Source organism: Thunnus albacares, chromosome 18 (assembly GCF_914725855.1).
Source record: "Thunnus albacares chromosome 18, fThuAlb1.1, whole genome shotgun sequence".
Lineage (NCBI taxonomy): Eukaryota > Metazoa > Chordata > Actinopteri > Scombriformes > Scombridae > Thunnus > Thunnus albacares.
This window is the reverse complement of record NC_058123.1, coordinates 24,614,525-24,641,309: the sequence shown is the minus strand read 5'-3', so window position 1 is coordinate 24,641,309 and position 26,785 is coordinate 24,614,525. Positions and strand designations below refer to the sequence as shown.

Below are 26,785 nucleotides of genomic sequence, written 5' to 3'. Positions count from 1 at the left end.
TGAATATGTATGCACGAATAATGCAAAGGAAGCTACTTTTTGTTTTCTCTGCAGCAAATTCACCCACTGCACAACAAAAATACTTTTTCCTGTTTGTTTTCCAGCTCTTCTCGTCTGGCTATGGGTGCTGAGGTCAGCGGCAGGGCTGACAGCTCACTGCCCATTCGTTCTCCACATGGCCTCGACCCCTCTGCTGTTCCTGGGTCATCTAGGGCCGCAATGCTGCAGGCCAGTATGGGAACAACAGTGCCACCTACAGTCCCTCCAGGACCACCCAGAGAAACTTTTGAGAGCATCCTGGTAGCTCTCGACACAGAGAAGTAAGTTATACCACAAGAATTTCATCTTAATTTGTCTTGGATGACCAAAAGCCTGGATCTTTGAGACAAACACACACAAACATTTTTCTTGTGCTTGTTTTGATCAGGCCCAAGAAGCTTCGTTTTCATCCCAAGCAACTTTACCTCTCAGCCAAACAGGGAGAACTCAAGAAGGTCTTGCTTATGTTAGGTATGTCCATACATAAAAGCCTTGTCCTGTTTTTTCAGAAAATCTTCTGTACCTCTTTTTATCTAGTAGTTCTTTCCTGTATAGTCATCTTCTGTTTTTATCTAAATGTCATTTTTAATGAAATGGTTTCCATCTCCGTTTAACTTCCAGTGGATGGTATCGACCCTAACTTTAAGATGGAGTCTCAGAACAAACGCACCCCACTCCACGCTGCAGCTGAAGGAGGACACAAAGACATCTGCCACATGCTCGTACAGGTAAGATTATCTTTCAGTTCTACCCTGTAGTTACTCCTGTGGTAACTTAAATATCAGGTTTTAAAATGAAAAATCAACTTTAACTTGTAGTCATAGTTCTTTAATGGTCAGCATGTGTCGGCGGTGCGTGTGGTTGCCCATTGTCACAAAAAATGCTGTCTTAAATTGTGCTTTATCCAGTTTTAAGACACATTTTTACGATACACTTTTTAGATCTTGGTTGTTTTTAACTATCTTTTATGTGGACGAAAGATGTTAGTCATTGGACGCCTGGATTTTAAGTTATCAGCGAGACAGCGGCTGAGTGAAACCGTACGTCTGCGAGGGAGGCACATATTCCCTACCATGCCGTGTGTTGACTGTTGCCTACTTCAGAAAGTAAACAGGAGTATCACTCACCTCAAGAAAGACATCTGCAGACTATCAGATGAACTAAAACAGAAGGATATTCTATTGTCTTGTTATCTTGATACAGCCTGTGTTCAGGCAAAAAGCTCGGCTGTTTCCAACACTATCCTGTGGGACACTCCAGCACGACCAAGACCATCTTCCTGCTTGACCCCAAACCCAGGTTGCTTGGTCCGAAATGGTGATTAGAAACCGAAAGAAGAGTGGTCTCCAGGTGATCTCACCTCCAGCTGTCAACCTCTCGAACCTCTACGGGGCTCTTGCTTTGGAAGCTGTAGTCCACCCAGCAGATATATCCGTGGCTGCTGCCAATGCATACTGTGCCTTGCTGCCTCGGGCTGCGTTGCAAACGCTACTTCTTTGCCTTCAGCTGTCACCACAGATGTCCCACCAATGGCCATCCCTGCTCCTGCGGCTGCTACATCCAGCCTCTCACTGCCATCCCTGCTGCCTGCGCCCTTCTGGGTTCGCCCACCCAAGCAAAACAGGTGGTGTACTGAGGTGCATCCCAGAACTGTGGTTCTTCCCCGTGGGAAGAGGACGTCAAGGGGACGCCCTCAACATGTCCCCCTCTCCATCCTGTCTCATTGTAGGATCATCTATGGTCCAGCCCATCCACTGTCCTAACACTGAAAATTTTTGCTATCCCAGGGCTCAGTTACTCCACATTAATTTAGTGCTCCATGAACTGCTGCAGGATAATCCTTCTGCGTCTTCAGTGGTCACACATGTTGGATCTAAGATATTAAGCTTCAACAATCCGAAAAGTTGAACGATGACTCTAATTGACACTGTCCTGGAGTCTTCCAGAAAGACAGTGTGTTATTTCATGACCTTTGCCTTATCATAAGTTTAATGATGTGAAATTCATCCGGATCCATCAGCTGCATATCTGGCTTAATTCCTTTTGCAGTGCAACGGGATTTCCTTTTGTAGATAACTTTGCTGTTTTTTGGAAGCAACCCGACCTCTTTGCACGGGATGGATTTCATCTCAACACAGAAGGTAGACAACTATTAGCCTACACTTTTGAACTCACACTGAAGTCCTGTAAACTGTCAAAAGACTGACATCCACGTCATATAGGAACTGGTCATAGTTCAGTCATTTCGCAACACCAATCAATAAAAATACCCACCTGTTCCTACCACACTTCAACAGTTGTGATTAGTGACAGATTCTCCATTCCTGTCATAGTTAGCTGTCACTATAACACAAAGAAATACTAGGGTAGGCCTACTCTTCACAACAGCTTAGCCTCGCACATTAATGTCACACTAATCCCTCGTTATGGCAAAAAACACACACAACCATGTGAAAATTGGTCTGACACAGTCAGTCCCAGTGAGGCCCAGACCCGAGCTGATACAGTTAGCACTTGAATATTAGAGCCCTCTCTAGCAATAAGTTTTATATGAATGATTTTATTTCTGTACATGGTCTTAGCTTTTTACTTTTAACTGAAGCCTGGCTTATTTCAACTGCTATTGTGAAGCGTAACATTAACAATGAAATTATCGCTGCTCCGCTGCACATGTCCGCTAGACCTTCTGTGAGACCCACTGGCCAGCTGAAGTGGTCAGCATTCAGAGGCTATAGCAGCAGCAGGATCCGTGACAACAGCAGGAGGATATGTCACCGCATCAACTGAAAACCCATTAGAGGATTTAGTCGGGGCAGAGGCCCAAGCAGAGATCTTTGGTCTGCAGGCGGCAGCTGAAGTAACTGCTGTATAGATAGGGTCCGAGCCCCTACTTTCAGCAGCAACCATGGGGGGGGGGGCTCCGGCTGGGGCCTCATTGGGGAGTGCCTCAAAGTGATTCGAAAGATTAAGCGGTGTTGTTTTCCCTTCCGTCAGCCTCTAATAACCACCTCTGATCAGGCCACTCGAGGGTTGGGGGTCAAATGGGGATGGCAGGGGATGTGATCTTGAATCCCACTGGATGGTGTCCGAGATTGCAAAGTTCGTGGCTGTGATCTCTCTAGCCTGTGCACCTGCAACATTGACAAAGCTGGACAACAGAGAGTCCTTCTTTTGCAGTTCTTCAGAGGGCGCCGGATATCTTCCTTGTGGTTGGTTATATCCCTGTTGGCTGTCTGGAGCAGCTGATCAGAGCATGCCGATATTGTTGATACAATATTTGTAAAATACAGTGAGCAAGTCAGAAATTCTCCCCCGCTGCTCACACTCACAGGTGTACGGTTTCACCTAGGTAGATGGCGCTCCGCAGTCAGCCTCCCCCAGCCAGGATACCCTTAGCACTCATCGTTCATGAGGTATCCTCTTCTCCTAGACAACCAGACCCAGTGATCAAAACTGGCAAAAACACTGAATAAAACAGTCTTATGTGAAAAACCAGTGTTTCTCTGCTGTTGTTTGGCGGACACAGACTGACTGGAGCGGCTGGGAGCTGAGTCGCATTGTCACTACTGAGAACAATTCTTGAAAACAATTTAAAATCCACGTCTGATGGCTAAAATCCTTTATCCAGTTAAATGACATAGTTAAAAACAACCAAAATTTAGAGTGTATCGTAAAAATGTGAGAGCTTCTGTCAGGTACACACAGATGCCGACGCATGCGTATCAGCAATGATGAGCACCTTGTCTCTCTTTTTTGCAGTCAGGAAAGAGAGACAAGTCCATTTCTCAAGGATTATTTCAGAAAACCAAAATAATCCCAAAGTGCTTTTTTCCACAATTGACAGTCTTCGAAATCCATCACCTTCTCCCAGTCTTCATAATAATTTAACTCTTAAATGCGAAGAATTTGCTTAATTTTTTAGAGAAAAAGTAGTTTCTATTAGAGCATTGTAAATACAGACACTCACACTTCCTGGGATCTCCCTGCCCATGGGCCTCCATCTAGTGTGTCATCCTTTTATTTGATGTCAGAAGATACCATCAGTGAAGTGATTAGCAAGATGAAGTCTTCCACTTGTGTTCTAGACCCCATCCCAACCAAGCTGTTTAAATCCTGCTCCCATAGCCAGGTATAATAAACTCCTCTCTTCATTTAAGCATCTTCCCCACAACTTTCAAGACTTAAATGGTAAAACCTCTTCTCAAGGAATCCAGTCTAGATTACTCAGAGCTAAACAACCCATTTCTGATATACCTTTCCTTGGTAATCTTTTAGAGAAATTGTTCTTAATCAACTAGCTACTTGTTCATCTACCCAACAATGGCATTTTTGAAAAACTCCAATCTGGTTATCGAGCAAACCACAGCACAGACAGACCTACTGAAAGTTGTAAATGACCTGACAATCATTGTGGAGGAAAACAACGTGGCTGTCCTTCTTCTCTTACACCTCAGTGCGGCATTTCATAGAATCAACCACAAAAATTTGATTGACATACCTGAGAAATGGATAGGTCTCTTTGTGTTTTAGCTTAGTTTCAGTCAAATTTAACTGGTAGACAGTTTTTTGTCAGCCTGGGTGCTCATATGTCAGAGACTCATGGTATTGAATATGGTATTCCTTAAGGAAGCATTCTCAGTCTAATTTTGTTTTCATTAAATATGCTCCCACTTGGGAACATTAGTAACCAACACCATATCAATCACCATTTTTATGCTGATGACACACAATTGTACATCTCTGTATCCCCAAATGACCCCAGTGCATTGCATGCTCTCATTGCCTGTCTCACTGACATTAATTAATGAATGGATGGGTAAAAACTTCTTAAAATTTTTAAAAAAAGGACCAGTGTTTAGGATTTATTGGCATCTAGTGGTGAGGTTGCAGATTGCAACTAACTGAATACCCTCCCCTCACCCTCCCCTTTTTAAGCATGTAGGAGAACCGATGGTGGCCGCGAAACTCGCAAAAAACACGAAAGGCCCTATCTAGAGCCAGTGTTTGGTGTGTCCATTCTGGGCTACTATAGAGACATGCTGGTGCAACATGTTGGGTTGCATGGAAGCTCCCGGCTAACTGCTCGTTCTTTTTTTGTTTTTGTTTTTCTTTTGGGATTTATATGTTTTTATCACTTTTTAAAGGGAATTTTTAGATATACATCTATATTCTTATCCTTTCTGTTATTGTTGCACTGCTGTGGGATGGGAGGAACAGCATTTTTTAATTTTTTTTTGGTGCATGCAAATACACAAGAAAATTACAATAAACTAAATCTTGAAATGTAGATATAAAGGGCTATACACGAATTAGAACATACTTATGTATATTATATCCCATTTCTGCCAAGTCTGTTCCATTAGATGCCACTAAATTCTACACACTGCACCTTTAAATGAGGAGAAGATTGAAATTCTTTTAATAGGACCCAAAGCAGCAAGAGAAAAACTGCAATCAATGCTTGGTGGTCTTAGCAGTTTAAAACACAAGTCACAAACTTGGGAGTGATTTAAGACTCTGATTTCAATTTTAATTCTCATTTTAACAAGGTCATTTAAAAAATCCTTTATTCATCTCAGAAATATTGCTGGTCAGACCTTTTTTAACTTGCTGTTTAGACTCTTGTAATTCCCTTTTTCCTGGATTACCTAAAAAGTCTATAAGAAAACTACAGCTAGTTCAGAATGCTTCAGCCAGTGTCTTAACTAAAACAAAGAAAATGATCACATCACCCCACTGCTTAAGAAACTACAATGGCTACCTTTATCTTTCAGAATTGATTTTAAAGTACTTTTACTTGTTTATAAAGCTTTAAATAACCTTGCTCCACCCTACATCAGAGATTTTCTTTCATTTAATGTTCCAGCCAGATCACTAAGGTCCTCCATTGCTTTTCTTTGAAATGTTCCTTATTTGTCTCATAAAAGTACTGGTGGGCTGCCTTCTGTTTTTATGCCCCTAAACTGTGGAACACGCTGCTTCTGGATATTCGAATGGCAAGCTCTCGCTGTATTTTTCGAAGAAAATTGAAGACCTATCTTTTTAATCTGGCTTTATATATTTATATCATTTTATCCCTGATGACTTTAATTCTATTTATTCTATTTTTGAAGCTTTGTTTTATTCTTGTAATTTTAAGTGTTGCAAAATTTTTATTGTCTATTTTGCTTTTATTTATTTTTGTATCTGTTGTTTTAATTTTGCTATGTGAAGCACTTTGGGCTTGAAAGATGCTATATAAGTAAAGTTGAATTGAGTTAATGGTTGCATTTTACATGTGTCCCGCTTCAGGCTGGTGCGAACTTGGATATGTGTGATGAAGATCAGCGGACGCCACTGATGGAGGCCTGTGAGAACAACCACATGGAGGTGGTCATGTATTTGCTGAGAGCTGGAGCCAGCGCCACACACAAGGTAAACCTGCATGAGGTTTCTCCAGGACACCAGACGTTTTCATTGGCAGCTGTCATACATGTAGCTCTCTCTTTTATCCTTTTAGTCCAAATAAAAGATTGACTCAAGGTGTCAAACTGGTTTCTCACCAAAGAAGAAAGGAACTTGGCTTTCAGAGTTGACATTCAAATTTATATATATATTTTTTTTATATTTTTATCTTGAGACTTGACTTGACTTGACTTGAGAAATGATCAATAACTTCATTCTCTGCTCTTCTCAGGATGTAGAGGGGTTCACGTGTCTCCACCTAGCGGCAAAGTCTGGCCATTACAACATTGTTGAGCACCTTCTTACCACAGGATTGATCAACATAAACTGTCAGGTCAGTACATTTTCCTTTCAGTCATAAAATCTCAATGATTTTAGGTGTACAGATTTCCCCATTGGGAACTCAGTGATGTCAATAGCATTTTTTCTGTAAGGGACTTGATCACAAGTCTGGCCATAACACAGATGCACATATCTGTCCAGGTGGCTTAGACTTACAGTTGATAATTAATGCTTCAGCAGTGTTCAGTTATTAGTTCTTAACATTTGACTGTCAGGATCATGGCGGTACAATTGATTGAAAGGGATGAATGAACTTTTTTCACCTGTCATGGCAAGATGAGCTGAAAGTTACAGTATATTGCATATGCCATAAGGTGGCTGTATACTCCTTAAGACATGCTTGTCGAACAGTGGAAAGGATGAGGAGCTTTTCCACAATCACACCCAATTCACACAGTGATTAGTCGGCTGTGAAGAGGTGAGAGAGGAGCCAGAATTTCAACTTCTCTCTCTAGGTCTCCTTTATCATTCATGACACAACTATTTGTCACTTTTCATGTGAACAACAGAGTGCAACACTATGTCTCTAGGAGTGACTGTGTAAATATGCATTGCTATCCCCGTATTTTAATGATATCGTGTCTCCACCGTTCCCTTCCCCCCTCTGTGACAGTTAGCTTTTAACTACACCTTTCAGTGAAGCCATTCAGAACGGCTATAAAACACATGTGATATCCAATGTGGTCGGACAACACATTGTAAGAATCAGTTCTGAGCGAATATAAATCCACCCATAGCCATGTCAGGCGACTGGCAGTATGGCCTGTGTGTGAAATACTGCAGTATTTAAAGAAATAGTTGGACATTTTGGGAAAACCTCACTAACTCTGATTCATACTTTTGCTAAGAGTTTAACTACTGAGCTAGAGCCAGGAGTTGATTAGCATAGCATAAAGACTGGAAGCAGGAGGAAACAGCTAAAGATCACTAACATGTTATAGCTCGTTTGTTTAATCCGTACACAAGTAAGGGAGGTTCACCCACCGCCGTTTAGTTCAAACATTCCACTTATTACTCATTTTCAAAATGTCATGACGACTCACGAAGCTCTGAGGAAAGATCTCCCATTGGATGCTACAGACAGAAAGAAATAAAGTTGATGATAAGTTTCTTTTTCTTTTATGCTTTATCCATCAAATGCACTTTTATGCCAGTAAATCAGATATAGAAAGAGAGATCTCAGAGAAACAGCTTCACTGCGTCTTTGCTTGAAATGTCTGACCTTGCAAGTAGGAAGCCATTAGGACAACTGTGACGTAATGACACAGTCTCTCCTTGGATGAACCTTTGCACCAAATTGTAACAGCACTGTTTCATATTTAAATACAATTGTCATTGAAGATTGGGGGAAAAAAAGCACTGTTTTTCTCCTTGTTTGTGAGAATTGTCATTACGTTGTTCTTTTTGTGTTGTTTTAACTGTACTCAGCTGATATATGGTCCATTTGCTGAGCTTGAAACAGTATTTTTCCCTTCAGGATGATGGAGGTTGGACAGCCATGATCTGGGCGACAGAGTACAAACATGTGGACCAGGTGAAGCTTCTTCTGACCAAAGGAGCTGACATCAGTATCAGAGACAAGGTTGGCTAAGACTTCTGTCCACCCTGTGTCTGACATTTTTTTACAGAAGAGTCACGCATTATGTAATTGATGGTTTATGATTACTGTTTTAGGAAGAGAATATCTGCCTTCACTGGGCAGCATTCTCCGGCAGCGTGGAGATTGCTGAGCTGCTATTGAACACCCGCTGTGATCTCCAGGCAGTCAACATCCACGGAGACTCTCCTCTACACATCGCTGCTCGGGAGAATCGTCTGGATTGTGTCACGTCAGTTGTTTGAACTGTGGTTTAAAAACTAGAAGATCAAAAGAGCAGTTTGAGAAGTTATTGAAAACCAGCTTGTTGTTGATGATCAGTAAAATTTGGTCTTTGTCTCCTCAGGCTTTTCCTGTCTCGAGGAGCAGATGTGTTTCTGAAGAATCGTGAGGGAGAAACTCCTCCAGATTGCTGCAGCCACAACTCAAAGGCCTGGGCGGCCCTCCAGGCCAACAGGAGGGAGAGGGACGCCAAGAACGCCGGGCTCAATCGAGCAGAGGAAAAAGCTCTTCACAGGTTGAAATTATACTGCGCTTTCCCCATCACTGGGAATGATTAAGTAGGCATTGAGATGAAAAAAATACTGTTAAAAGAAATGCAAAAGGCTGGGATGGGAATGTGGCAAGGGATACAGGTGAGAAGATGAAACGCTATCCAGTGGGGCCAGGTCGAGTTAAAGGCTTATCAGACTGCAAAATACTGCACAGCAGTTTATAGAAAATGGAGAGAAAAGCTCTCCCCTATCTTGGGAGGAATCCAGCGTTCATGTTACAAAGTAATCTAGCAGGAATGTGTGCTTGCACTAATTTGATGGCTCAACGCACTGCAACATCATCTGAGGACACACCCCCTTAACCATTATGTGTGTTTTGTTTACAGTGACATAGCTCTGGGGCAGGAGAGAGTCCCCATTCCCTGTGTCAACGCTGTCGACAGTGAACCTTACCCAGATGACTACAAATACATCCCAGAAAACTGTGTCACCTCTCCCATGAACATCGACAGGAACATAACACACTTACAGGTGAGTTACAGGCCATCATATCAGGTATTTCAAGACAAAGATATTTCTTTCTATGTGGCAGTATCAAGTGACCAAGATTATTTTTCTCCTCTATGGCTCACAGTACTGTGTCTGTAAGGAGGACTGTTCGACAAGTATCTGCATGTGTGGACAACTCAGTCTGCGCTGCTGGTATGACAAGGTAAGGATGGATGTCTACATGGACAGACCACTCAGTCCTCTTAAACAAGATATAACTGAAAGTATGTGGACACCCGAACAAAGTATACGGCCTCATGTGATCGCTGGACATGTCATTCCAACACTATGGGCATGAATCTGATGCTATAACAGCCTCCACTCTCCGGGACTCTTTCCACAAGATCTTGGAACTGATGTTGGGTGATGAGGCCTGGCTCGGTGTCAGCGTTCAGCCTGGGGTTGAGATCAGGGCTCCGTGCAGGCCAGTCACTCTTCCACACCAAACTGGGAAAACCATTTCTTTATGGAGCTGACTTTGTGCACTATGGCATTATCATGATGAAACAAGAAAGAGGCTTCCCCAAACTGTTGCTATAAAGTTGAAAGCACACTATCGTCTAAAATATCGTTCTGTCCAAAGGAGCTGTGTTGTGATGGTTGTCAAGACTCCATGATACAGTAATATGAAGTCTATGGTACGACAACACCCTGGCCACTGGAAATCTTATCTTTTTTTGTCACATTTAGAGCGGGCGTCTTCTCCCTGAATTCTGCCGTGAGGAGCCTGCCATTATCTTTGAGTGTAACCATGCGTGCTCCTGTTGGAGGACCTGCAAGAACCGCGTAGTACAAAACGGACTCAGGTATTTGAAATGCATTTCAATGCTAAATAAAGAAAATATATAGTTCAGATATCTTGCACAGAGCATTGATCGGCAAAAAGAGCTTCTGGACTTCATGTAGTCTGGATAAATAAAGGTCATCTTTGTTTTGTCAAGTGATTTCTGTCTGTTTGTATAAGACAGTCACAGGGCATTGAGAAATGTAAACATACATGCTAGTAAAGTACAGTTGGCAGCAGCCTTAGACAGCTGTTTACAACCTCTAGAGTTGTAGAACTGGGTAGGGAAGCACTATTCAAACATCTCAGTAGAAGGCTGTGTTGTGAATGTAAAAGTAAATAGAGAGCTGAGAAAAATAAAACTGTAACTTAAAACTTGTGGATCTTCCAGGACCAGGCTTCAGCTCTTCAGGACCAGTAAGAAGGGCTGGGGTGTCCGGGCACTGGAAGACATACCGCAGGGGACCTTTATATGCGAGTAAGTCCCATTTACAAACACAACACTGTTTCTGTTTGCAATTAACTGTGCATTTCTAAACCTATTAGTTGGTGGATTTTTGTTTGTACCACAAATCAGTCAGTTATTCAGTATTTCCCAGCATAGTTTCTAATTTTACATCAGGAAAAAAACACAAACTGCAAATTTCTCCACAGGCATTAGCCTCAAAAGACCATAATGCCATGCAGCCACAGTTAGCATCCTTGCAGACCTGTCATTAACTTTTGAAAATGATTTTGAAATCTGGGCACAACACAGAATAGGCGTGTTGTGTCACTCTTTCCCCAATTTAAAAACCTGCTACTCTCTCATATGCAGTGTCTGTATTTCCTGCCAGATGGTAGCAGCTCAGACTGTGAGCACAGCACACAAGAGGCGTACTTAATTATTCATTCCGCTTTTCATGTTCAATGATTTTTTTAAATTTAGCGTTCTGTGTGCAATTTCAAAACCAAAACCCTCTGGAAGTTGTTTTGAAGAAACTATTCCAGATCTTAACATTGTCTGTTCAATAAAATGCTGTTGCTGGGAGCTCTAGACAGTGTGCTGGACCTTTTATTTCTAATGTAACTTGCGTGTGTTGGCAAAGAAAGCACAGTAACTTAAAAGGATATGTCTGTGTTCTGTATTTTTTTAATTGTCAGTGCATCCCATGAAAAGACCAAAACCAATTATGTTATTCTGTTTCTCAATACTTTCTGAGTTATCTGCTTTGTCTGTGGCTTTCAGCCCCAACTGTAAATCTTTAAAAAGTTCTCACAAATATGTAGTTTCCTTTTTGAAAAAGGCTCAGTAATTTCCTAAAGCTGCTGGACACTGTTGTTTTTAGCAAACTTTGCTTAAACAGGAGGAAATAATGCACTTGGGGACTATTTTCAGCTGTGGATTAATAAACATTTTACAGCAGAGGGATGATGTATGTTGGATCGACTTAAAATAAACTACAAGGTGAGTGTTCATGGAAATGAAGGAAATGTGAATCATTGATGTGTTTTAGCTCTATAGCACAGAGGAATAAGATGTATCAGGATTTGGCTACACAGATAATACTTGTTAGTAGATCCATTTATTGTCGGTTTTGGTCTTGGTCATGGGAAGAAACATGTACTATAATCATGTACTTTTTCAGTGTTCAATTAATAAACTGATAATTCATTAAAACAGATTTTTAAATGGTGCTGTAATATTTACAGATCACTTTAAGACACATAAGCAGTATGTCATTTAAAAAAAGGCACAACCCATAGTTTTTTAATGCATTAATTAAACAGGCAGCACACTACGAACTGCATAAGATTCAGCTGTGACAAGCCATGTGTTCACCTCACTGCCTCACTGTTGTTTCATGGGCCATTTCGTCTTTTTGCCTTTTTTGTTTGTGTGTGTGGCTGGTCTTTGCTCACACATTGCTGGTTGAGTTTCAAAGCAAAGGTTCAGTTATTATAGACAAATAAAGACTTCATTTGTGCTGTTTGTATGAAGAACGACAGTGGTGACATCGTATAACCCTGGAATGCACCTCTATTTAACCTCAGTTCATCTGAGTTCATCCAGTTTATCAGAACAGTCTGAAGATGTTTAGTTAGAAAGTATCTGATGAAATGAATGAGGCCAGAATTTACAGGTAATTTAAGAAGCTAACTTGTCATTTTCTAACACAAAAGGTAAGTTTTTCTGCCTTTTTTTTAATTTAAATTGAGTTACCCACTTATTCATGTGTTGAATAATATGTGTGTGGTGTTATTTATTGAATTAAAAATAACCTTCAGGATTAAATAATTTATAAGATTTGAAAATGCATCACAGGTTTACCTGCAGGGATGTTAAATCTTTGAAGCTCAGTATCTCAGAACTGCAGTCTTCCCGAATAAAACCTTATAATTCCAGGCTCATGAAAGCTGACGTGTTGTAAACAGCATCAGTTTTTAAATGTTCCAGTGATGTCTACTGCTGCTGACGGGTCACCTGCTTTTGAACAGGTACGTCGGTGAGATCATCTCTGAAGCAGAAGCAGAGATGAGGCAAAATGACGCTTACCTGTTCAGCCTGGATGATAAGGTAAAGTAAAACAGACTTTCCTAGTTCTTGTCCCTCTTAATCAATGGATATAATTTCTGTAATGTTTTAATTCTCATTTCGGCTGTGCACTTGAAGGTTCTTTTTTCGTTTGAGCCTTTCATTTTTTTCCCCCTCCCAGCCACAAGATCTATACTGCATAGATGCCCGTTTCTATGGAAACATCAGCCGTTTCCTCAACCACATGTGTGAGCCCAACTTGTTTGCGTGTCGAGTGTTCACAACGCACCAGGACCTGCGTTTTCCACACATTGCCTTCTTCGCCAGTGAAAACATAAAGGCTGGAGAGGAGCTTGGGTAAAACATATTGTCTTGTATTTGAACTATGTAATGGTGACACTGCTACTAAATGACCACAACACATTATTGGCATCTCTGTACTGCAGTTTCTTGGCATTTTCCTTATGTGTTCTTGACAGAAAAATTCCTATGAAAGGGTGCTGTGGTTTAAAAAAGTTTGGGAGGTTTTGATTAGGATTTTTTGCTTTTCACCTTCCCCTCTCAGATTTAACTACGGCGACCACTTCTGGGAAGTCAAAAGCAAGCTGTTTAGCTGCGAATGTGGCTCTTCTAAGTGCAAGTACTCATCAGCAGCCATGGCGTCGCTGCAGGCGGACAGCACACCTGAGGACCAGCAGCAGCCCAGCGCATCACCTGACACCAGCTCTTCCAACAGTCCCTCCAGTCCTTCTTAAAAACTTCCTCACACTAACCTTCAGTACACGTACATATAACTGACGGACACACAGGGATGCCTGTCTTTATCCTCTATGACCTTTGAACTTTTATCAGTGAACTTGTACTGTACCTCCACTTATGATTAAACCCATGGACCATCAACCTTCGTAAAAACCCATAAAAAGTTGTGACAGAGCAAGATGCACAATCCAGGAACTTACTGCTCCTTTATTCCACCTTGTTTAACCGGAGAGCAAGGGGCGGTGTTGTCACGCTCAGCAAACAATAAACAGTCTTTACATTTTGTACATAACTTTACTGGGAAGGATAACTGTGCATTTAGTCTTTCTTGTCTTTTTTTTTTTAAGATAATTTGTTGATAGCGTTAAATGACTTTTCTCAGAGTCATCAAAGAATTTCCGGGACGAGGGTATCGTCTTTTTTGCAAAGACAACCTCGGCATACAGCTGGGTGATACTTGTTTGACCTTTGCGGTCATTAATCACGAACCATTCCAGCAAAATTAGCTGATAAATATTGAATTATGTTGCCACTTTTTTGTGTCATCTTCCTTGCAGTGTTTGAAAGGACATGTCCAACATTTGCCACCGCAGCTGAACATGAATTAACTGAAATGATGTTAAAGACAAAAATTGTACAAAAAGTGGACTGTTTTTTAATTTGCTACTCAAGTGAGTATAGATTGTCCAATAGAAAGATGCTGTATTACTCCTCAAAAATGAGGTGTTTCTAGTCTGAATAAATTGGCCGACCTTTTTATTAAGCATGTTTAAGGGGATCTTAATGTGTCAGATATTTTCCCACAGTTGTGGAAGAATTGATTAAACTGAAACAGAGTTTAAAAAAACAAGAAAATGGTGCTCACAAAGGTTTTTACTTTTGTTTTCATTTTTATTACCCAAGTGAACATAGTTTGTAAAATAAGAGAACATTTTAAGTTTTTTATGTTTAGTTTTATCTCCAGTTTTCTAATCGTAGTTACTGTAGTTAGTCTGTTTATAATTTTGTTTCATGATTTTGCCGACAGAAACCAACCTGTCTTTTTAAATGTTGTTAGTAAAGCAGTATCTGTTGTGCAAACTCTTGAAAGGTATAAATGAAAAAAAAAGGTTATAAAAATGCACTTCCATTACGTTCTGTTACATATTCCTGGACCTTGAACCATCCATCTAATTGGTTGTGTCTTTTTCAATAAATTTAATACTAATGCATTTATTCTGATATGGTTTACTCGTTGGAGTTTCTCTTGGAAGGCAAAACAGTTTGCTACAATGTTACCTGAAAATGCTGCAGAATTTAAATATCACATTGGCTCTTGCGTTTCTTCAGCTCTGTCATTTTGCAGTTTCTTCATGTCCAGGAAAAGCTTTCTTTTTAGCTCCTTATCTTGTTAACCACAAATGCATTGCTGAAAGATCTTCAGACTGGAGCCTGCAGTCAGTTTGACCCTGTACGAACCGAGCAGCAGCTCAGTTTTGACAGACAGGCTCCGGGCCCAACGCTGAAATATTTCAGCAGCTGTGGCATCCAAGCGGCTGACACTTCCCACACTCCGTTTGCTTTAATGAGTTTAGATTTTCAAAGCCTCTCGTTTGTGCTGCGATTCGGAAAGCTGCTGAAGGGCTCATTTCAAACTGATAGAAGCTACAACTAAACAGTGGTGCAAGAACTGAAGTGTTGAAGTATTAAAGCATTCAAGGAGAAAATAAAAGTAGTAATACAGCAATAGAAAAATACTCAAATCGAAAGTAAAATCATGGATTCAATCCATGTACTAAAAGGCACTCAAGTATTAAAAGCCAAAACAAGTTTAATTATGTAGCACAATTCATACACTGAGGCAGATTTAGAGTTCCTCACAAGCAAGAAATTAAAGAATTGAAAAAGAAAATTAAATTACTCATTGTTAAAGACTCTACACACCAGTGTTCCATCTTCACAGGTGTCTACTTGTCTGCCTGATTAAACCTTGTTTCAAGACAGTGGAGGTGTATACGAAATGTGCTTGATTGACATCTCTCTCACTCTCCAGTTGCACCATTCATATTGCTGTGTTGACCTGACTTCATGTAATTCCCAGCATAGGTCCGCCCCACATTACCCCGAGCAAAGCTCTAATGAGTAGGATAACAAAAGAATCCTTTGACATAAAATACATGTTGAAACATGCTAGCAGATGTCTGTGTGAGGCACAGTGGTGATTTCAGCTAAATGCTAACGTCAGCATGCTAACATGGTCACAATCAAAATGTTTACATGCTGCAAGTAATGTTTACCATGTTCACCATCAGTTAGCATGCTATCACACTAAACTGATTACTAACATTTGCACACATTAAACACAAAGTACTGCTGAGTTTTTCAGGTATTGGGCATAAAACAAAGTATTGGACAAATTGAAATAGATATAAAAAAAAGTTAAGAGATTACCAAAGTTATCACAGCTCATCCTGTAGGGAACATGAATGTCACAGCAATCCATCCAAAAGATGTGGAAATATTTTACCAATATTTTAACCAAAAATGTCAACCTACTGGTGGCACTAGTGGAAAAGTCAGGCAATCACCTAAGTCACTAGAATACATACTCAGGGAACCATTGATATAACTACCAAATGCCATGGCAGTCAAGCCAATAGTTAATGGATATTTCAGTCTGGACCAAAGATGTTGACCACCTGCCCAACCAGCGGTATCCCTAGAGCCATAGCTTGGCTAAAAAAGCATTTTGTAAGCTAACTGTTTTTCAGAGTGCATGAAAAGCTGACATTTGATGATGCAAGATTTTTACCCAACAACACTAATATACTACGAGTTTATTTCACTTTGAATGTAAAATCTTAATCTCAAGTGATTGAACTACAGCTGTCCAATAAATGTGCAACAGAGTTAAAGGTGCAATATTTCCCTGTGAAGCTGAAAGTCTCCAAAAATGGAAATGATCAATTTCATTACAATACTTTCACACTGTACTTGAGTACAGTACAGTACAGTAGTAAATGTATGTAGCTAACTTTCACCTTTGCAACTTCACTCAGGAAGAAAGGAATCAAGGAAGAAAGTTGTAAAAACAGGAATCTACTCAGCTGTTGTAGTAACAAACACCCTGTGGATTTGGACTCAAAATGTCCCCTGTAGCACCAAGAAGGAGAAAGCAGGAAGTGGATGACTGTGCATCTGCAGGCCTTTTAGGTTTCATAAACTGGCCGTTGATTGCTCCCTTCCTGATTACCAGGGTGGACGGCGAAAACAGTCACTAATTGAATCAAGAAAAATTTCTTCTTGAGCATCAAGACGTTTGGTCTGATGATAAGGTCCTTAACTGGCAGGACAGGAAGTAGCCTTTCCGCATTCCAAAGTGGGAGAAACTCTGATTTTTTTTTATCTCGTGCCCCTGCCCTGCTGCCTTTCAGGGGAACCTCCTGCAGGCAGTCATACATGATCTGTGTGTGTCAAAAAATTGCTTTACTCCACTGTTCAGTTAGATCTCCGTAACCCTGGAAAGCAGTTATGAAGAGAACAATTCCTCACAACTCCAGATGGGCAGAGAGACGATCTACTCTGGTTTACGGTATGTTCACTCTGGTTGTTAACACCTTTCTTTGCATTTGCTCACATCTCCAGAAGATTTTCTTTTTCACAAGTGTTTATTGTATTGTATAGAACCATTGAGGCATTAAATCCTGAGTGAAGGTCCTGTGGTTTACAGCAGGGTCAGGACCTCCCCTCAACAGGTCAAATCAAAACAGGATCGAAAAGCAGAAAAAATATATTTTGCAAAATTGTTTTCTTTTTCAGGCTCTAATCCTTGCTTTTTAAAATGATGTAATACAGGTGGATATCACAAATCACTGATTCAAATCATTCATAGGTTCCTTGTTGATAACTGTCACTTTTCTTAATGCAATGCCATCACATCCCTGTTCAAACCTGCCAGTAAGGCTGTATCTGAACTGAGCATAGCCTATTTTATAACAGATCTGTGGAACTATTTGGGAGACCAGGCTGTACAATGATTATCAAGGGAGATTGTGGCAACGTCAGTCTACTGGATGTACAGTGGTTTAAGATAATACTCCACCTTTCTTGGGGGCTACAAGAAAGGATGTGTTTTCTTTGTTCCTTGAGATTTTGACCTGTCATAGAAGGAAACACTCAGGTGTTATTAATAACATTAACACGGGCTCTGTTATATAAGTAAGCTGTGACAGTGAACTAACATGTATAATACCAGGACCCTGAAACTGAAGCATCTACTGTAAATAGATGTTAGCCCTCGTTAATTTCATTGTTTACACCTGTGCTTTTCCTGCTGTTACATGACAATATATCTTCTGTGAAAAAAGGCCTTTTAAGGTTTGGTGCACCAGCATGAGGTGAAGATGACACAATCCTCAAAAGCCACGCATAGTTGAGATTTATGCTTTATCAGAGTTACGTTAAAACAATGTTTTACTCTTTCTAGAGAAAAATTTAAACTCTAGGACTCACGGGTAAATTTTGCAAATATCTAAGAGTAAACCTAGAAGAGCACAGCAGATTCCCCTCAAAACACACTTCCAAAAGGTAGCATCATGGGCAGGAAGTGAAGTGGCAGTCCTCAGTGAGGCGAGGACCGTGCCTGCATGGACTGATACATCAATTAACCAACTTCAGCACTGGTTAAACCTGAGTATCAAACCCTTAACATATAGGTCCTGAGTGGCTTGATGGCAGTTACAGTAGATTCCTACAGAACTCAGTTTAACAGGAAAACCCGTCTATAGAAACTTCTCTCTTCACTGCTGAAGTAATCCAATCCTCCTCTGTTCATCCATATGTTCACTATGTTCCAAATACTCCCATGTTAGCCAAAATATGACTAAATACAGAGCTTTTATTTGTGCTAGCAGCAAGTAGGCTAGCAGTTTGTAGTGCATGCTTGATAACAGCTAACCGTGCTTTGTATTGAGCCATATTTCATTGAAAATATGTTCCTAATCTACTGGGTATATGAATGGACATATGGAAGTTGTATTATACTGCAGGAGTGATTTGACAGGTTTCTATGGACAAACGTAGTTACACCTTGTTTCCCGCCTGAAAGTGAGTTGCCATTTGAAACCATTGTAACGGTCGTGAATCTGTCTCTCCAGAGAGCACAAAACTTTCCACTCTCACCTTTCACAGGTAAGTGTGGCTCAGTATGGCTTTCGGTGGAGTATTTCCATTACTTCTTGGCACAGCTTTGTTTTTGAGACAGATGCGAAATTACTTACGTTACATTTGTTTCGCCCACCAGCGGTGCGCTCAGCCACGTTTGGCTCCTGGAGGATGCTCACCCTGGGGACAGAGTACGAAGATACCTGGGCTCCGTCACCTGACAGGAAGCGTCCTCCCGGGCAGCGGGTGGGGGAGGGGGAGCCAGGGTCCGCGGAGGGAACACACACCTCCACCGGAGACCCGGAGGAGCAGTCATGGAGAGCCCGTAACACCGACACCGGGCAGAAGTTTGACAAAGTTTTACACCTGGACGGAACGAGCAGGGCGGGGAGAAGAGATGGAGTGCGTCACATTGTCAAAAAGCACCAGACCCTGAACAACACGCTGTGGCCCCGCAGGTCAGACTCACAACCCTTTCACCGTCATTAAATACTTATTTATAAGGAAAACCCCTGCATTTAAATTGCCTTTAGGAAAAACTAAAACAGTCAATTGTTGGTTAAATTAAGCTTCATCATCCTCACTTAACAAGTCGTCAGTAGGCTACTGTTTACAAAAGAACCTCATAACCCACTCCAGGTCTTTGAAATTAGTGATGTGATTTCAAAAGGAAAGTTATTATTTCCACAAGATTGGATTATTAATACTGTGGCTCCTCTGACGATGTAATGTCTTAAAAAAAATCCCCACACAGCTGCACAGTCTTGCATCCTAATTGCAGTACATTAACGGAACCACTAGATGTCTCTTCGGTCGTATCTTGTGCATTTGTGTTAATGATTTGGTTGCAGATGATGTGAACAGGGGGCTAAACATGATTTATAGATGCTAAATTAATAATGAGAAAAAGAAAACCAAAAAAAAAAAAAAAAAAAAAAAACCTGCAAGACTGTGTCAATTTATAATTGGCCTCTTGACGTGGGTAAGTTACAATTAGTCTAGTCTGCTTGGTTAATTAGAGTGATTATTGGCCATGCAAATGCCTGTAAATGCAAAGTATAAAAAGGTAAGAAAAGTCTGAAGTGTGTGCAAAAGACACACACACACACGCGCAATTGTTCAGGAATAAATGGCATCATGTGGTTTTGCCTCAAACTGCTGTCTGAATACACAATGACACATGGGTGTAATGTTTGGGTGACCATATATTTTTGGCCACGTAGCTTATGTTGATAAAATGACAAAAAACTGAAAAAAGCAGAGAAGTATCCTATCATCTGCTAATTGTGTATCTATAAAACAACCCAATACATAATTTTGTGAATCTCATGAGGTGACACAGCTCAGTTTATGACCTGCAGTACACTAGTTTCATATTGCTTTTATATGGGGACTGTTAAAAAGAAATGAAAACAAACACAAGCTTTAGATCTAAGTTTTTTCTAAATTCTTTAATTCTTTCTTAATCTAATTTGAAAAGCATAGTCATCATCTCCGGTAAACGCCATGCACAAACCATTCCCAACGGCAATTAACGTTCAACTAAACAGGCCACATTACCTGATTTATAGGCCTAGTGGTCTGTGAATGCTTTAAGCTGCTGTATGTCTTATTCCAGTTAAGATGGCATAAAATAGCTTGTTTACTTCCTTCCTATGATAAATAACACGTTTGATGAGGGACTTATAGACTAAACAATACATTTGCTGACTTATTCCAAAGCTATTAAGCAGATCGAGCAGATAAATACATTGCAGATATTTCCTAGAAAACAGTCAGCATTCACAGAGAAACTGAGTTCACTATCCAGGAATATTCCCAAAGATTCAACTGGCTGATCTTTGGTAATGACAAATCCTTTTTAAAGCAGATCAGCAGTTCATTTGATTTACTGGAGTGAAGCTCCAGTGCGTTTTGCTGATATCAAGCGTGGAGAGCAGTCACATGATTCAGGTATGTTGAAGCTATTAACGAAGTGTCATTTTTACTGATCCCCCCACCGCAAGTTCCTGAGAAAAATGGACTGATCTTTTAACTTGTGCCTTGCCGTGCAAAGTGTTGAAGCTCATCCTGTATAGGACCATGTTGGTCCCCTGATGATACTAAAAGAAAGATTGATTAACGCTCATGTTTTGATCCGCAGGGGCTTTTTTTTTTTTTTACTTCATTAGTTTTACAGTCTCTTAAATTCAGCCATCAGACTGTGAGCGTGCCTGTGCGCTCCAGTCACCGATAGGCTCATTTTGGTCACATGCGCTCTTCCTTATTCCTCTGAGGACTTATAGCTTTCAGCCCCCCCATACAGCGAGCGATCAAACAGAAATCACAGGACAACTGCTCGCGTTGGATTGGCTTGTTTTATTGTTGCTTTCAGCTAGAAAAGGGAACAGAGGGGTGTCCGTGTTTTCTGACGCTCCCGCTCATCTTTGACTGACCCTGAACGTTTCAACTGGTGTTTGGATGCTGACACGATGCTGTCAGGATTTTGGACAGAGACAGGGTGATCTCATTTCATTTCAGCCTGATTTCTCTCCACTCACAGCCCGGCTGCTATGGATGCAACAGCTTCAGTGAAGTGAATCTTTTTTCTTTTTTTTTCTTTCTTTTTTTTTCTTTCTTTTTTTTTTTTTTTTTTTTACAGCTGAAGTGCTTTATTGCTTCAAACTTTCATGTTTTAAATTTCACGGAAGATGAATGAACGGACAGGATCAAGAGAACATGGTTTTCAATGAGGCCACCTTATTTTTTCATCTTCCAAACGCAGCGCTCTCTGTATACACTCTAACGCTAAGCTGTGGTTTGGATGAAGTGTGTTTGTTGTGATGCGTCTCCCCTCCATTTCCACTGACACCAGTTTGGATTTTCCCCTTTGGATCTGTGCGTTTCCAGAATGGCTCGCTTCGCAGAAGATCTACCCACCCGCTATGGAGGAGGCGCAGGCGGCGGAGGGAGAGGTGCACCGGGCGCTGGGAGAGGGGGAGCCCGGGGTGGTGGCGCTCCGGGTGGCCAGAGGATGTACAAGCAGTCGATGGCCCAGAGAGCCCGGACAATGGCCATTTACAACCCGAACCCTGTCAAACAAAACTGCTTCACTGTCAACCGCTCCCTCTTCATCTTCCGCGAGGACAATCTCATCAGGAAGTATGCAAAGCGAATAACAGAGTGGCCATATCCTTCCTGACCAGTGGCACCACGCATAGAGCAGGTGCATCTGTAGCCTATAACCTGTCTGTCCTTGCGTGGCAACCACACACAGAGGGTTGAAAAGCAGAAACACACCACCGCCTGCAGGCCTGTTTGTCTAGCTGTTAAGTTTAGGTGCTGATGTTGATTGCGCTCTAAGCTTTCAGCTCAGGTTGTGCTGTTGAATGATCAGTTATTTTCGCCTGTGGAGTAGCTACCACGGTGTCTTTCTTTATTCCTCTCTGCGCAACGCTGCCTGCACCTGTCGCTCCACTTCTTATCTCTGTTCAACATGACACAAAGATGTTTTCTCAATAGGTGTGGGCACTGAAAAGACTCCACATCCGCCTATTGTGTTGCGTTTTCTATTCCCAGTTCAATTTAGAGCCTAAGCGTCCACATCGACTGATAAGTTCTTTTGTTAAAATGTCAGCTGTAAACTGTCTACTGGGCATGGACAGCAATCCCAGCGTTCTAGTTAATAATGATCAAACATCTCTATTGATTTACGCAACTAGAAGTCAATAAAAAGCTGCGTGCGTAAAAGGGCAATGGTAAGTCAGCGCTGTTGCTGCTTTCACTGGCTGCCCTCCAGCCCCCATCTTCTCCAGTCATAAAATGGGCTATTATTATGACAAAGCACCGTTTATTTATTTTAATGCGTAACTGGAAAAGAGACCGCTGTTCCGGGGTTGCAGAACCGCCTCGTTGTCTTAGTTGGGAGCCCTCTCCATGGTGCTGAAGTCGCCCACGCTCTCCACTCTCCGCCAGTCTTTTAACGCTGCAAAAAATATCTACATTAACGGTCACCCTTCAAATCTTCGTGTTTTCTCTCTTAAAACAACTGAAAGATTCTTCCAGGCGGTGACATTATTCACCGTATTATTTATGATGTTTCTGAAGCGGTCTCACTCATTTCAATATGGAAAAAGTGTTGAAATCTTGAGGTAGCTCACAGCAGCCCACACAAAAAGACAAGAAAAGTCTTAAAAGCTGTGAGTTGCTTTGAAAGCAAGTGAAATAATCTCAAGTCATAAGTATTTTTCAAATTCTTATGAGAAAAACCATTTTAATGGATTGAGATAATTCTTCTGCTCATACAGTCCCTTAAAGACCCAGTTGATTATCTCAAAAATGCATTATCACCAAGTTTAAAACAAGGCTGCTTTATAATAATCATATAACGTTAACATTTGATGAAAATATATTTTTGCAGTGAAATGGCTAAGGCTGAAAAGCCAGAGCTTCTGTGACAAACATGACCAGACAGCTGGATCTTCTCTGTGGGCGACAGTGAGAACAGCATTAGCTGTAATTGAATAACAATGCTTATTAATTTATCCATGCCTTCTATGAGCTGATAGAAGTTGAATTTCCCACTCCACAGGACCAATACAAAAATAAAAACCATAGGAAACACAGACAAAATGGTAAAAGTAACCATTACACCCATTTCCACTTAAAATTCACTGTCAGGAAAACAGTATTCTGGTTGCATAATCAGGGGAGTTGGGTGTGTTATGGGTAATAATTCTACGTCTTGGCTTTAATGGTCATAAGCTCCTTATTCCCTTGCGATTCACAGGCCCTCAATAGGCCCTGACCCGCGGGCAATGACCCAGTGAAAATGGATTGCAGAATGAGCCAACCATTGAAAATGGTTGGAAATGGTCAACCATCTGGAAAGATCATGAGTGCATGTATAGGATGCTTTCTTTCCAGAAAGCCTTCAACCAGAGCATGATGGAAGGTTTATGCTTTAGTGGACAGAAAATTGAATGGCATTCGTCAGTCAGCAATATGCAGAATAATTTGCTTTTCTTTACAATTTAATGTTGTCTGCAATGATTGGATGCTCTTCTTTTATTAGACTGAAGTGTCTAATTACCAACCTTGATTGTTTGCTCATTGTATTCCAGGTTAAGTCTTTACACAAACCATACAAACATATTATTCATAAATACACTGTGAAATGTAATGAAATGAATGTAACTTCACTTTCTACTGCTCCTTAACTGTCACACTCCATTTGAATACATGATCCTGGCTACAATTATCGCCAACTGCATCGTCTTGGCCCTGGAGCAGCATCTACCCGCCAGCGACAAGACACCCATGTCAGAACGCCTGGTAAGTGTTCAGTGTGCCTCTCTGTCAGGTCATCTCCATTAGACAAAAACTTTTCTGCAGCAAGCAACCAGTCAGACAGATGTGGAGACAGAAAGGTACCACACCTAGCTTAGATATTCTAACCTTTGTCAAAAGTACCAGAGTCCCAGAGTAACAAGGGATTGACCTGCAACAGCTTAATTACAGCAGCACCTTTCTCTCTTTAGGCTGTGGAACACTGTGTGTTTAACTGTGTTTGCCTGTTTTTTTCCTCCTTCCTATCATGTAAGTCAGCAGAGCCTCTCAGTGAGCTAGCTTTGATCCCCTGCTCTGGATCCCTGTTCCCCCAGCTGCTCACATATGCACTCCGTTAAAACCAACATTTGAACTCTGACAGTCACGTTGTACAGCTAACCAGTCTCAGAGAGAAACCTAAGAAACTGCAGCCCGGGGAGGTCAAGTGGCATATCCCACCCTGTGTACCAGGAAAAAAAACTGAATAGCATGTACTGTAGCTTCATGGTTCAGCACTTTGCTGTTCTTGTTCTTGAGGGTGTTGTAGCTCAGAGGAGTTTTTCTTAAAATAGAGAGCCAGAGAGTGTTACAAAGAGCAACAGCCTGATGTGACAAAGTCAATGAATTCCTGTCATATTCAACCACCTGCTCCTGTTTAGAATTATCTCAGCAGCTGCACTGCTAATTCAGCAGTGAAGATGTTAGGAAAACAAAAAGGTAGCATTCAGGACTTGAGAAAGTGATTAGAGTGGTTACACAAAGAGAAAACAAGCATCCTCTCCCTGCCTCCTCCACCTTGAGGATGTAATACAACAAGAAGCCTTTTAATTAGAACAAGGGATCAGCTATTATTTATGAAGCTCTGTCAACAGAGTAGGAGGCGCACTGTAAGTGGAGGCGATGATAGAAGCTGTTCAATAACAGTATTTCAGATCCATTGCAGCTCTTTAGTGCCATGATCCTTTGGGATTTCCTCATCCATCTTTCGAAAGCGCATTTATAATTCAGGAATATTTTAGATGTATGTATAATAGATGTTAACACACTACCGGTACAGACATTAATCCAGGCAGCAATCCAGTCCTGTCATGACAGAAGACATTCAGTTGTTTGTCTATAAATCTTGTATTTTTATAACAGACCAAAATTAATATACTGTATGTCACATTCAATAGCTGTTATTGAAATGTTGCAGGCTCCTATGGCTTCTCTTATTAGCCAGAAGCAGCTTCTCTGCTTCTCCACAACAACAAACTGTCATTATCTTACCACCACAGCCTTCACGGTTGATACAGCAACTCTCGTCCAACATATCTATTATCACTCGTTGTTCACTGTAGGCAGCCAGTGCTGTAGAAAAGGTCACATTTCTTATAGCGCTCAGACCTGTCACACTGCTTTTACATGATTATTTATGTTGGAGGCTTGGTGATGCTGGGGATTGGGGACACTGTCTGTCAGGTTGTAGTATGCTGGGAGCGAGAGAGAAAAATCGAGGGGGAGAGAGGTTAGTGTAGGCGTGAGATATCCTCCGCTTGTGCCCTGTGCATTGCCCAAGGCTCTCGCAGATATTAATGGAGGCAAAGGAAAAAGTGTCATGTCATACACGCCTGTTCCAGCTCACTTACTTAGAGCAAGGCCCAGGGTTAATCCAGCCACACAGTGCAAATGATCAAACTGTGACACACTGTTGATTGTTTGACACTTTTAGGGAATAATGCAGAGTGCCCAAATCAATCAAGTCAAGTCGTATGTTGTGCATATGCTCTGTGTGTCAAAGTGTCCTTTCAAACAGGAATGTCTTTGTCCTATTAGGTTAATTCCATACTTAATGTCACATTAGAGGAACACTTGAACAGCCAAAGTACCGCTGTAGTCGCTTCAATTACCCCCCAATTCCATTATTCCATGCTGATGTCATATCAAAGGGGCAGCCCAAGTGCCTTTCTGATTGGTCCAAATGTCGGCCTAAGTACCCCTTTGTTTTATCCATATACCCTTCTGGTTTGCTCAACTGCCCTCATTTTTGCCTCTATGGTGTGACCAAATGGCCCCCATGTACCCTTCTGGCTGCTTAAAATGCCCCCCAATTCCATGCTTAATTTTTGTCCCAGACATAGGGGCACCCAAATGACCAAAGTACCTTTCTGGTTGACCCAAATGCCCCTCTGGTCAGTCCAAGTACCCCTATGGTTGGTCCAGGTGCCCTTGTGTTTAGTCCAAATGCCCCTCTGGTCAGCCCAAATGCCATGCTTTTCCATGCTTTATTTTTGCCCTAATGTCACACCAGAGGGGCATTTGAACAGCCAAAGTTTGGTTAGCCCAAATTCCTTCCTAGGAGGCCCAAATGCCCCTCTAGTGCCCATGTAGCCTCCGGTTCAATCCACATGCCCTTCTGGTTGGTCTAAGTGCCTTCTGTTTTACACTTATATCATGCAAGCAGTGGCCCATGTCTTTGAGCCCTTCTAGTCAGCCGTAGCACCCTAGTTTTTGGTCCAAATGCCACTCTGTTTAGCTCAAGTACCCCTCTGCCTGACCCAGGTGGCCCTTTGTTGGCCCAGCTACTCCACTAGTTGGCCCAAATGTCTTTCTGGTTTGCCCCAGAACCCTTCTGGTTGACTCAAGTAGCCTGGTTGGCTTGGTTGCCCCAATGTTCAGTGTAGAAGCGCCCCTCTACACTGCCCCAGCCCCACTCTAGTCATGTCAACTGCTGCTCTGGTGTGACATTGGGGCAAAAAGTAAACCTAATCACTAAACATGAAACAAGAAATTGTGTTCAGTAGAGGTGCCCCTTTTTCATTTTTGCCCCAGCC

At 41.4% G+C, this 26,785-nt stretch overlaps 3 protein-coding genes across 9 annotated transcripts in view; all 3 read left to right on the top strand.

Moving 5' to 3' along the window:
* Positions 1-14,734, top strand: part of ehmt1b (euchromatic histone-lysine N-methyltransferase 1b) — a 34,621-nt gene extending 19,887 nt beyond the window's left edge. For all 5 annotated transcript variants that reach the window (XM_044334121.1, XM_044334123.1, XM_044334122.1 and 2 more), the window contains 15 exons: positions 105-320; positions 428-510; positions 661-767; positions 6,331-6,453; positions 6,716-6,817; positions 8,303-8,407; positions 8,500-8,654; positions 8,769-8,939; positions 9,303-9,447; positions 9,551-9,628; positions 10,156-10,271; positions 10,641-10,727; positions 12,728-12,806; positions 12,946-13,121; positions 13,330-14,734. In XM_044334121.1, the coding sequence (XP_044190056.1) occupies positions 105-320; positions 428-510; positions 661-767; positions 6,331-6,453; positions 6,716-6,817; positions 8,303-8,407; positions 8,500-8,654; positions 8,769-8,939; positions 9,303-9,447; positions 9,551-9,628; positions 10,156-10,271; positions 10,641-10,727; positions 12,728-12,806; positions 12,946-13,121; positions 13,330-13,519 (1,933 nt within the window). In that variant the 3' untranslated portion in view covers positions 13,520-14,734. The remainder of the gene's footprint in view (positions 1-104; positions 321-427; positions 511-660; positions 768-6,330; positions 6,454-6,715; positions 6,818-8,302; positions 8,408-8,499; positions 8,655-8,768; positions 8,940-9,302; positions 9,448-9,550; positions 9,629-10,155; positions 10,272-10,640; positions 10,728-12,727; positions 12,807-12,945; positions 13,122-13,329) is intronic.
* Positions 14,735-18,813: 4,079 nt separating this feature from the next.
* Positions 18,814-26,785, top strand: part of cacna1bb (calcium channel, voltage-dependent, N type, alpha 1B subunit, b) — a 169,964-nt gene continuing 161,992 nt past the window's right edge. For 2 of the 3 annotated variants that reach the window (XM_044334118.1, XM_044334117.1), the window contains exon 1: positions 23,878-23,978. In XM_044334118.1, the coding sequence (XP_044190053.1) occupies positions 23,886-23,978 (93 nt within the window). In that variant the 5' untranslated portion in view covers positions 23,878-23,885. Of the gene's footprint in view, positions 19,124-23,877; positions 23,979-26,785 lie in introns of those variants that run through there. The other variant, XM_044334119.1, reaches the window with a different exon arrangement.
* Positions 21,280-21,903, top strand: LOC122968711 (voltage-dependent P/Q-type calcium channel subunit alpha-1A-like). The gene has a single exon (XM_044334126.1). It carries the CDS (start codon positions 21,556-21,558, stop codon positions 21,844-21,846), a length of 291 nt encoding a protein of 96 aa, XP_044190061.1. The 5' UTR covers positions 21,280-21,555; the 3' UTR covers positions 21,847-21,903.

What these genes read in the sequence shown, in the direction of transcription:
- LOC122968711 (XM_044334126.1), top strand. Translation starts at nt 21,556, where the DNA reads ATGGCTCGCTTCGCAGAAGATCTACCCACCCGCTATGGAGGAGGCGCA.